Below are 12,672 nucleotides of genomic sequence, written 5' to 3'. Positions count from 1 at the left end.
TAAGTATTGTGTAAACCCTGGCATAATTTATGAATTAGATTTTCATACTGAAGTTTGAAATACTTGTGTGATAAATGATCTTCACCTCTGTGACGAGCGAGATTATCTTTATACTGTATATATTGTATCTACCATTTATATTTTTGTTTATTCCACTTCATCTTTTGGTATCTGTGCCAAAAATTCAAAAGTAAGTATTGGCTAACATCAACCTGTTTTTGATTCCCATATTCCAAAACAGTAATTTTAAAAAAGTGATCTTTTAGTCGACGTATTCTCAATTATATAAATACTATATTTTTATTGAAGGTCTCTGTTTTCTATTACCAACAGATTGTTTCTTTTTATCTTCATAGTTTAGTTGGGCTGCTTCCAAATCTGCAATGGCCTCCTGCAGAATAGGACGGCTTGTCTTTAGTTGCTCTTCATTTTTCAGTTGATTTTGTGATAAGGCTTCTGTGCGGTTCTGGAGATTCAAGATAAACAATGCTAATAATAGTTCACACATATCTATAAAGATGATAGATGAATATTACAAAACATTTTAAACGGAGTTCTCGTGAGTAAATGGTAGCTCACATCATAAACATTTATTTTCAGTGTTAGTGCAGTCTTTTGCTCTTTTCGTAAAGTATACGATTTGTGAATAATTGTATTTTATTTTCTCAAATAGAATGCGTATCACTTTGATTAAAACATCATAGATAAAGAACTTGTTGGCTTAAATTAGACTACACAGATGTTAGTCTCCATTTTTGTGTTTCATCCACACCACCTTAGAAGTTTTATTTTTATTAATTTCATTAAAAGCAAGTAACATTCCATGCAATCAAGTAAAGGTTAACAGAGCTAAGTTCAACCTCCACCCAAAGAAAGAGAGGAAGGCCAACAGCCGCAGTAAAACCTTAAAAGTAGAAAAGAGGGGAGAGAATCCTTTTCTCCAATATAAATGCTTACTCTAAAATGTTATTGATTAAATCCTTCCAGGTTTTAAAAGAGTTTTGAACAGATCCTGTAAGTAAGAATTTGATTTTTTTCCAATTTTAAATAGTATATAACATCAGTTACCCACTGGCTTAAAAGAGGCGGGATGAGCAAAATAAGTCTATGTGCTAATAATGAGTTAAAGGCAATTACAGTTTGTTTGTCCTTCTGCACTTTAAGCCCATCTGGGAGCCTACCACACACAGCTGTTAGTGGATTAGGAGAGACTGTGACACTACGGCTGTCTGAGAGGCATTTAAAGATTTTGGTCCAGAATGATGTTAATTTGGTGTACCCCTAAAACATGTGGCCCAGTGGGGTCAGAACTTGATTGCAACATTCACAGGTTGGATCTTGCCCTGGAAACATTTTGGATAATTTTAAACAAGAGAGATGTGCTCAATAAAAGATTTTAATTTGAATAATTGTATGCTTAGCACATATGGAGCTCGAGTGAATTCTGTGCATGGCTGCCTTCCACTCCTTTTCTGAAATGCTGAGTAAGAGATTCTTTTCCCACTGTACTCTGGGATCTTTAAAAGAAAGGGATTTTAAAATGTTTTTATATATTATAGAACCGCTGCCTGAGCCTTCAAGACTGATCAATATTTATTCTGGAATAAAAAATAGCTGGGAGGGAAGAAAAATGGGGCAGATTCCATTTAGCAAAGTTTCTAATTTGAAACTAGTGGAAAAATGGTGTTGATGGGAAGTTAAATTTGAAGTGTAATTGTCCATAGAATGCAAAGACATTATCTCTATACAGTTGTCTAAATGATTTAGTCCCATTCGTTTTCCAAATAATAAAAACTATGTAAGTTTGAGAGTGTGGAAAGAGGTGGTTATCGTTTTGACAGATAAAAGCTTCTGTATCTTGAAGTGCTTCCTATATTAGTTCCATATTCTGACTGAATAAAGGACAATTGGGTTGTTGTTAAATTACCAATAACTTGTATTTATTGGGGTACAAAGCAAGGGATATAAACAAATACTGCAGGAGTTTATTTCTATTGCTGAACAAGCTTGTATGTGTTTATCAATTTGTGTCAATGTCCAGGTTTTCATAGCTTGTATATTTTCCACCAAGTAATAAAACTGAAGGCTAGGTAGTGCCATGCCACCTTCTGCCTTAGGTCTTTGTAGGGTCACCCTTTGGATGTGTGGATGTTTCGAATTCCAAATAAATGAGGTTATGATTTAATCTAATTTCTTTAAAAATGATTTGTTAATGTATATGGGGATACAGTACTTTGAAATAGAAAAAGAAGCCTAGGAAGGATACTTATCTTGACAGTGTTGGTTCTTCCTGCCAAATTGAGATGGAGGGTAGACCATCTTGTTTAATTTTTTCAATGCAGTCATCAATATTTTGTTGAAAAAGAGCTTTATATTTACTGACCTGCAATGATATTGGAATGTGTCCAAACTAATACTGTGTGCTAGAGAGTTCACTGGAATATAAGGACTTATAGTACTCTCCAAATGTGTGCATTATATTTTTATGGCCAATGATTCTATCTCCGTCTGTGTTGGTTATTACTGATATTGCTTTGCGAACTTCCTGTTTGTGGAATAATATTGTTGAGCTAAGATCTTATTAACCTTCTCTATGTGTTCATTAGTAATTATGCTGCAATTTAAAAATAAATTGTTCAGTTTCTTTTGTTTTCAAGAGGTAGACTTCTGAATGCAAACAATGTCTTTTCCTATATAGTGCCTCATTTGAGAACCTGGTGTGTTCTTGATCTATTCTGGTTATTTCACTGATTAACTCTGACGCTTTCTTGGTTTCCAATTTATTTTTGCAGGAGCGATACGAGATAATCTGTCCCCTTAAAAATGCCTTCAGAGTTTCCCAGAGTATTCCTGCAGAGACCTCTGAGGATAATAATAACAGGGGTTAAGACACCATCTGCAAGATGAGTATGTGGGGCAGAGTGATTTCAGCTCCATGATCAGTGGGGCATGGTTAGAGACAACAATAGCGTTGTACTTACAAGATTTGATTGTGGGCAAAAAAATTATTTTATCTATAAAGAAATAATCAGTTTTTGAGTAACAGTGATGTACTGGGGTGAGAAAAAGGAATATGCTTTTAAGGTTGGATGTAGAAATCTCCATTGGTCTCATAAGTTATGAGTGATTACAAACTGTGTAATTGTTTTTGCAGTGTTAGATGCTATCACCACTATAGCTGAGGACATATCCAGGTCTGGATTTAAAACACAATTAAAGTCACTCAGAATTTTATGAGTGTTCACATTAGGAATGGATGCAAATACATTTTGGATGAAATTTCTATCATCCACATTGGGTGGGTAGATATTTATCAAAATAACTTTACTATTAAAAAAAATTACCCACCACCATCACATGTCACCCTTCAGGATCAGATACTACATCTGATACTACAAATGAAACTGTTCTATGTATTAAGATTCCCACACCTCTAGTTTTCTTTGTATATCTGGTGTGGAATATTTGCCCAATCCAATCTCTTTGCAACTGAAACTGTTCCTTGCTTATTAAGTGAGTCTACTGTAAAAATACCTCTTGGCATTTAGACCTGGTAAGTGAAAGATTATGTTCTTTCTGTTTAATTCATGATTGAGACCTTTGACATTCGTCCTTACAAAGTTCACTTGGGTCATAAAGACTTTTGAACTTTTGCTGACATTTTGTAGTCAATTTCATATAATTTAAGGCAGTACATTCTTACTTCGGAATTTTTAACTCCTGAAAACAGAGACTTTTGAATATCCTCTCCAGAGCTGTGTATTTTTGAAAACATCAGTTGCATTGTGGAGTTTTGAAAACCCAGAAACTAACTGCGTTCTAAATGGTTCATGCTTATTATGTGGCCCGTCCACAAATGGATCTTGCTCGTTATATTTTCTTGGCTGCTTTGCTCACCTTATACTCGTGCATTACTTTCGAAAGCAATTTTACCTCATAATTAGTCCAAACACAGCAATCTGTTTTTATTTTGTTTTTTTTTCGTATTTGCTATTGCTATTCTCAGTATGTGAACACAAGCTGCAAATGCATGTCTAAGTGGAGGACACTTCCTCTTCCTGTTTCCACCTATGTCTGCATGCCAGGCTATGTCATATGCATTTTCGGTCATTTTAGTGTGTATACTTTCGTAAACAAAGTGAAAATGCTAGTGTGACTAGAGATCATTATCGTTTAAAAACTTTTTTTAAAATGAAAGTGTAGTAGTGTGGATATAGCCTTAAATTGCTTCAGATTTCTTACATTCAAACATGTTTAATTTCTGTACCCTTTTTTCCAAAAGCTGCACTAAAATGTCAACATGTGGTTAGAATTCTAATAGTTGTCTTTAAAAATAGCACTCACAGGTTACTAAGAAATGTTATTTTTTCATACAATATGTCTAGTGTTCGATGTTTTCTGAAATAATACCAGACTTTATTAAGGATAAGAATTCTGCATCAAAATGAACATGTTACCCTTTTCAAAGTTTGCTTATTTCCAGGACTAGTAACATGTCATGGATTTAAATCCACTGCTTGAAATGGCCTGCCTGTTAAACTAGGACATCCTGATTTCACTTGTACCAGCACATTTTTTTTTGATAAAATGAGATGGTATATGTCTCGATGCATGCTCAATAATCCAGGTAAGGAAATCCTAGAAATTTGATTCTGTTCATCTGGACAAAGTTTTTAAGTGGGAGAAATATTTCGAGACTTATCCAAGTCTCTTCCTCAGTCTCAATTGACTGCAGGTTTCCCCAACCTTATAAACAGTACCTTTGCTTAATCACAGAGACTAGCACCTTTGACAAAGGGCCAGTTGATCAGTGATATGCAAATTGTCCACTGATTAGTAGACGTGTGAACCATTCATAGAGGATTGAGGAATGGCTGCAATCACAGCATTGTAAGATGGCGACAGATGTACCCTTAGGCCCCCTCCTCTGTTCAGAGATGGTCGTTCCTTTTTCACGTAAATGGCCTCCTTGATTCCTCTTTCAAACCAGCGCTCCTCCCTGTCCAGGATGTGCAACTGACTGTTCAACTGGCCCTTTGTCAAAGGTGCTAGTTTCTGTGATTAAGCAAAGGTACTGTTTATAAGGTTGGGGAAACCTGCAGTCAATTGAGACTGAGGAAGAGACTTGGATAAGTCCCGAAATATTTCTCCCACTTAAAAACTTTGTCCAGATGAACAGAATCAAATTTCTAGGAGATGGCATATAAAATTTAACTTTGTGTTTTGTTTTTTGTTAACAGTTTAAATACAAGAAATCTTATTTCTTATACTTAAAACGTTAATATGTTTAACTATGTTTGAGACTTTATGTGTACTTAATTCAGAAGTGTGTTTTTGAAGTATACCATTTATCTCAAACTGTTTGGTGAAAATCTGTTATGTAAATGAATCTAGCTGATAAAAGAAAAAGCTCTGTATGATTTCTTCAGTCTACCAAGCTGCATTAACAAAAGCATGTGGGACTCATGTAGGTGTAAATAAAGGAGATCCATGTTTGAAGTTCATTTAATAATGATGGCTCAAGACTATTCTATATTTACTAAGTATTTTCTGTATCAATGACCCTTTTGTCGATAAACACTTAGCATTTGCCTAAAATAAGCCCCAGTGTGTATTTTTGCAACCTTGTTTCTATGGTCTCCCTTAATTTTTCAAGTTTCCTCACACCATGTGAATCTCTTCTACACGGTACTCACACTTCTCTTCTATTGAGCAGCTGAAGAGTACATGTCAATTATACATTAGTAAATATTCTGATGGCTTGCTCTGTATCATAACGTGCAGCAGCCACCGGGAATGGGGACCTTTTCTGTATTTGTTTACTGGTTAATTGATTTACATTTGTGTAAAAACCAACTGTGTTAAAAGGAGATTGATGCCTACTGAAAATACTTTTTTGTAAAACTAAAAAAAATTGTCCTTATAATGTTATTATGATGTGGTGATGATGTACAATATTGATTACAAATACATCAGCCATGCAGAAACTCCATGCCTTTTTCTGTTGTGTACCTCATTGAACTGGTTTGAAATCATAAATGTGTTAAAAATGAGAAGATAGTTGTAACGTCACAAAGTGGCCGAGAGTAAAGACATTGATCCTGTCACTAAGCTCACTTAATCCACCTTCAGGGCTGCAGCAACTGGCAGCAAACCCAATGTGGATGGGGTACAACAGACCAGTTTAATGTCATCATCTTCAGGAGAGGATGTGAGAGGAAAATCTGAGTACACAAGAAGAAAAACTAATAAAAACACACAAAGACAGGGAAAGCTGTCCATTTAATATCATTTTTAAAATAAAAATGACTTTGTGAGGCACACTAAACATAGGTCTCAAACATTGAAAACTGGATTGCATGAACATGAAGGGGTAGAAGAAGGATGTCAGTCTTGGTGTAGCAGTTACACATTCTCTATGAACTACATGTACTACACTGAAGATCTGCTTTTTAATGCATTCTTGTTTATCATGGCAAACAAAAGTGTTGATGCGTGTCCTGGAATGCCAGATCTTCAATTTTGTATTATATTTTCCTCAGACAAATAAGATGAACTAACTTTACAACACACTTACAGGGGCAATTAACATCAAAGCATCTTCTCTTCTTGAATTCCAGTAATCTGTTACCTTAAAACAACTGTTTTGATGGTTTGTCTCAGTACATGTTGGTTATCTTATTTGGAAACAGAACTTCGACAGTCAGCTAATCAATGGTGTGTAAAATCCCATGTCACGAAGCCCCATGTGGAATTTTAATATAAATATGGCTTGTCAAGTGGACCAAAAAAAGAGAAGAAAAAGAAACAGCAATGACCAAAAAGACAACAGGAGAGGGTGAAGGAACGTCAGAAGAAGACACCGAGAGATGTGTGGCTGTTTCATCTGAACATCAACAAAAGCATCTTAAGAATAACACTGATCGCTAGATCAAAAGCCATCCCAGGACAACATCCAATCCTTGACGTTCTTCGTAAGCTTTTTCTAAAGACTATATGCAGTATATCCAGACTATGCCATCTATTTTCTTTTACACTGTCTTCTACTGGTATTATTATTCTTTAATAAATACAATGTTGCTTTTAAATTTCTATACTTGTTCTTTATATCTAGAGTGATTGAAGTAATAAAGTAAATATTAAGTGCACCTGGAGCAGTAGGAGCTTGCCATACGCTCCAATCAGCGGGCTTTATCAGACTGAGGCGGGGAGCAGGAACAGTATGTAAAGTATGACATCATTGGTTGATAAATGGCCTATAGCCAGGGATGGTGAGCCTTCATCCATCCATCCTCTTCCGCTTATCCGAGGTCGGGTCGCGGGGGCAGCAGCTTGAGCAGAGATGCCCAGACTTCCCTCTCCCCAGCCACTTCTTCTAACTCTTTCAGGAGAATCCCAAGGCATTCCCAGGCCAGCCAGGAGACATAGTCCCTCCAGCGTGTCCTGGGTCTTCCCCGGGGCCTCCTCCCGGTTGGACGTACCCGGAACACCTCACCAGGGAGGCGTCCAGGATCTGATCAGATGCCCGAGCCACCTCATTTGACTCCTCTCGATGCGGAGGAGCAGCGGCTCTACTCTGAGCCCCTACCGGATGACTGAGCTTCTCACCCTATCTTTAAGGCCTTAATTATTTAATCATTATATTGTATGCACTTTAAAGGCATACTGTAACTGGATTGTGAGCGAAAGTTTTTTGGAGACAGGGACATGTTGGGTTAAAACCAAAAGACTAACCTCCAGCTCTTGAACATCAGCGGTTAATGACTGCTCCATTAATCTGTATGCCTCCTCTGCCTCTCTGTGCTGCTGGCTGAGAGCTTCAATTTCTCCATACAAATTCATATTGGCAATCTGAAGAGCATCATGCTGGAGAGTAAGGATTACAAAGAAAGGTTAGTTGTGTTTCAAATGTGTTGATTTTCATTGATGTCAAAACATTTTATATATACTGATACTGAAATTTCAATAGAATTCTCACACTGTTCATATCAAATAACAAGTCCAAGTTCCCTTTATTCATATTGCAGCCTTAATTTGGTGGCCCTGTGGTAAGTGATGCTGCCTCATGGATCCAGTGTCTTGGGATCAAATCCCACACCCTGTGGAATTTGCACATTCTTTCTCCGTTCTGCATCTGGCAATTCCTGCTTAGGCTCTGTGTGAGTAAATTGGACCCTAAGCAGGAATGTATCTTGCCTTGCACCCAGTGCTTTTGGGACTGGCTTTGGCTGCTGTGCCCATGAGCTGGATTAAGTGAATCTGAGAATGTTTTTATTCTTTATATCACTAATCATCCAATATCTCTAATTGGCTATCTCACCACTTTGCCACCTAACAGTTAACGTGTGGTGAGTGTACTGGCGCTAAAATGGCTACTGTTGCATTATCCTGGTGGATGCTACACATTAGTGGTGGTTGCAGTGGCTCCTCACTCACTTTGAGTAGTGAGAAAAGCACTACAGAAATGTAAAGAATTATTATTATTACCAGTAACGGTGCACATCACGATAACGTGCAGTGAATACACTTGACTTGAGCATTCCTAGTTTTCATCCACTTTCTCTGTATGTTTACCATTCATTTACTCAGAGGTTGATGCGCTTGCTGCTTCGTGAGCAGCTCTTGATTTCACCACCCTAGCAGCCCACTTCTTCTCTTCTTCTGTCGACATCTTTTCACGTTAAAACTGATTAAGTTAGTGTTTGTGTTGCAATTACTTAGTACGTTCTCCTTAATTTTTCACTTAAGCTGGCACTTTGGTGTTCAATCTGCCTCAAGAATGATTTAAGATATGAAGTGGTAGAGGAAGTCACGGCGAAGGTGAAGGTGGTAGGGAATGAGAACAGTGCCCGTACACATGCGCCACACGGCTGCCCTGCTGGCCGATGCAGAGAGTTAATTCTACAAAAAAATAAAATAAAAATAAAAAGAGGAATAACCTTGGAGGTCAATCATCACCGTGAAAGCGGATAGTAGATGTCACACAGTATATGTGTACCAAATTTCAGGTCAATAGGCCTACAGGTGAGCTACAGGTGATTTAAAATCCTGGACAGACAAACAAACGGCTATGGTAGCGTATTATATAAGATGATGATGATTATTATTATTATTACTAAGAAAAAAAGTCAACTGAATATGTTTAATGTTATCAGATGTCAAGCAAAATGATACCTTTTATTGTAAGAAATTTAATTTATTACAATATGCAAGCTTTCGAGGGACCTCAGGCCCCTTCTTCAGGCAAGAGTTGCCTCAAAAGCTTCCATATTATAATCTTTTTAGTTAGCCAATAAAAGGTGTAATTTTGCTTGACTTCTCATTATATCCATAATGGCTAACATGGTACAACACCCTAGTACTGTTTACATTTATAATAGTTATGGGGAAATATAGAAATGTTATATAGCTGCATGGCTGGATGTTGCATCATTTTAAATTTGTCTCACTCCTTTTTGTACAGCCAATAAAGATTTATTTTGTTAAATAAACTCTTTAAGTTGAATTCAGCTCTGTTGCTCTGTTTTTGATGGTGTGCATAAGGGAGTCTGATAAGGTAAGCACTACCATCCTGTAACAAAAGGGGGCGCTGTTGCTTACAACATAGTCTTTCCATCTGCAATCCAAATGACCACAGCCAGGCGATGCCTGACCACGCCACGTCCATTCTGGGCTCAGAGATGTGTATACCCCTGACTCAACGGAATCGATGGGACACGATCTTTGGCCAGCAATTCCGAGCATTAGTGGCTATTGTTGCTGGCAGAAGCCGATTCTCTGCTTTTGTATATTTTGTTGCCTTTTTCATGACATTTACAGTTAGGTCCATAAATATTTGGACAGACAACTTTTTTCTAATTTTGGTTCTGTACATTACCACAATGAATTGTAAATGAAACAACTCAGATGCAGTTGAAGTGCAGACTTTCAGCTTTAATTCAGTGGGGTGAACAAAACGATTGCATAAAAATGTGAGGCAACTAAAGCATTTTTTAAAACAATCCCTTCTTTTCAGGGGATCAAAAGTAATTGGACAAATTAAATAACTGGAAATAAAATGTTCATTTCTAATACCTGGTTGAAAACCCTTTGCTGGCAATGACAGCCTGAAGTCTTGAACTCCTGGACATCACCAGATGCTGGGTTTCCTCCTTTTTAATGCTCTGCCAGGCCTTTACTGCAGTGGCTTTCAGTTGCTGTTTGTTTCTGGGCCTTTCTGTCTGAAGTTTAGTCTTCAACAAATGAAATGCCTGCTCAATTGGGTTAAGATCAGGTGACTGACTTGACCATTCAAGAATTTTCCACTTCTTTGCTTTAATAAACTCCTGGGTTGCTTTGGCTGTATGTTTTGGGTCATTGTCCATCTGTATCATGAAACGCCGCCCAATCAATTTGACTGCATTTAGCTGGATTTGAGCAGACAGTATGTCTCTGAACACCTCAGAATTCATTCGGCTGCTTCTGTCCTGTGTCACATCATCAATAAACACGAGTGTCCCAGTGCCACTGGCAGCCATGCACGCCCAAGCCATCACACTGCCTCCACCGTGTTTTACAGATGATGTGGTATGCTTTGGATAATGAGCTGTTCCACGCCTTCTCCATACTTTTTTCTTGCCATCATTCTGGTAGAGGTTGATCTTGGTTTCATCTGTCCAAAGAATGTTTTTCCAGAACGGTGCTGGATTTTTTAGATGTTCTTTAGCAAAGTCCAATCTAGCCTTTCTATTCTTGAGGCTTATGAGTGGCTTGCACCTTGCAGTGCACCCTCTGTATTTACTTTCATGCAGTCTTCTCTTCATGGTAGACTTGGATATCGATACGCCTACCCCCTGGAGAGTGTTGTTCACTTGGCTGGCTGTTGTGAAGGGGTTTCTCTTCACCAAGGAAATGATTCTGCAATCATCCGCCACTGTTGTCTTCTGTGGACGTCCAGGTCTTTTTGCGTTGCTGAGTTCACCAGTACTTGCTTTCTTTCTCAGGATGTACCAAACTGTAGATTCTGCCACTCGTAATATTGTAGTAATTTCTCGGATTGGTTTTTTCTGTTTTCGCACCTTAAGGATGGCTTCTTTCACCTCCATGGAGAGCTCCTTTGACCGCATGTTGTCTGTTCACAGCAAAATCTTCCACATGCAAGCACCACACCTCAAATCAACTCCAGGCCTTTTATCTGCTTAATTGATAATGACATAACGACGGATTTGCCCACACCTGCCCATGAAATAGCCTTTGAGTCAATTGTCCAATTACTTTTGATCCCCTGAAATGAAGGGATTCTGTTAAAAAATGCTTTAGTTGCCTCACATTTTTATGCAATCGTTTTGTTCACCCACTGAATTAAAGCTGAAAGTCTACACTTCAACTGCATCTGAGTTGTTTCATTTAAAATTCATTGTGGTAATGTACAGAACCAAAATGAGAAAAAAGTTTGTCTCTGTCCAAATATTTATGGACCTAACTGTAAACAGGTTGCCAGGCATTACCCCAAATCTTGAATCTGCACCCTTCCAGCCTGTTCACAGTGTACAAATGGGAAAAGCATGCCACCCTCTTCATAAAATTGTTCACCATAAAAGGCCTACGTAAGAAAGATTGTGTTGTGTATGTATTTTTTTTACAAAGCAATGTTCAGACTCAAACATTTTCCTTTAACATTGACCCTTTAGATTAATTGTAGCCTTCTTTACATTTAAAACAACAAATACCCCAAAACAGTATTTGCATGCCCGTATGTGAGACTCGCTGCATTGTACAACAGCATAAACTATGTGACAGTAATGAGAAAAATAATAAGAAAAAAGGAGATATTTACTTCTTTGGAAAGTTCAGCATGCTGGTTCCTGTTCAGCAAAATTTCTCTCTCTTTTTCTTTCATGTATGCCATGTGTCCTTCCTTCAGTCTGTCCAGTTCAGTGTTAATTTCATCGTGTTTAGCCTGCAGTGATAACCTGTCAAGCCAATCAAAATTCAAGATCAGCCAACATCTTTTCATACTCACTTTTAAAGTTAAACCAAATAACATCCAACTGTCAGATGATCCAGACTTGGGCCAGCTTGCTGGGATTTCTGTCAACCAATGGAGATGTTGCAGCCCAAGATTTTAAGTGTGTCACTGTGATCTGTGAGTTTTACTCCACCTTATATTGTTTTACTGAAGATGGGTGACTGGAGCCATGAATAAACAGAGCTGAGGCCAGCTACTATGGAGAAAATGTCATCGCCATGTAAGCAACCTGACAAGGAGATGGAAAGAGACAAGTGGAGACAAATCAGGCAGAAGAGGAGTATCCCATGGCCCGATGATCAGAGTATGGTCAACAGTTACTGTGTGTTATTTCCATCTATCTTAATGCCAGCATTCTGATTTTAGCTAATGTTTGGCAAGTGCATGTTCTTATTTTGGAAACAATGATGTGAGAAAAGTATAAAGCTTTGGCGACTACACTGAATATTAGGATGGAAGACATCACTCTTGCCTGTACCTAAGAACCATGCCTCCTGCACTCTCTCGATGTGGCCAGAGCCGACTTCAGGAACCCCACCACTGCACACTTGGTGAAGAGCTTTCCTTCAAAATTGTTATTATTGTGAGTGTCCAGCCGATATTAAAAGAAGCTAAGTGTATCCTTTCTTTTGTGTTACTAGGGAAGGGTAAAATACAGGGTGTCC

General features: G+C 37.9%; 1 protein-coding gene across 1 annotated transcript in view; it reads right to left on the bottom strand.

Annotated features, from left to right (window-relative positions):
* ccdc175 (coiled-coil domain containing 175) overlaps positions 1–12,672 on the bottom strand; it is a 57,952-nt gene that overhangs the window by 4,358 nt on the left and 40,922 nt on the right. The window contains exons 12-14 of the mRNA XM_028821281.2: positions 11,816–11,951; positions 7,735–7,866; positions 328–466 (exon numbers count right to left, since the gene is read on the bottom strand). Of these exons, the coding sequence (XP_028677114.1) occupies positions 328–466; positions 7,735–7,866; positions 11,816–11,951 (407 nt within the window). The remainder of the gene's footprint in view (positions 1–327; positions 467–7,734; positions 7,867–11,815; positions 11,952–12,672) is intronic.

The sequence above is a fragment of the Erpetoichthys calabaricus genome, chromosome 16 (assembly GCF_900747795.2).
Source record: "Erpetoichthys calabaricus chromosome 16, fErpCal1.3, whole genome shotgun sequence".
Classification (NCBI taxonomy): domain Eukaryota; kingdom Metazoa; phylum Chordata; class Cladistia; order Polypteriformes; family Polypteridae; genus Erpetoichthys; species Erpetoichthys calabaricus.
Note: the sequence above shows the minus strand (reverse complement) of the source record. Positions and strands in the feature narration are given on the sequence as shown.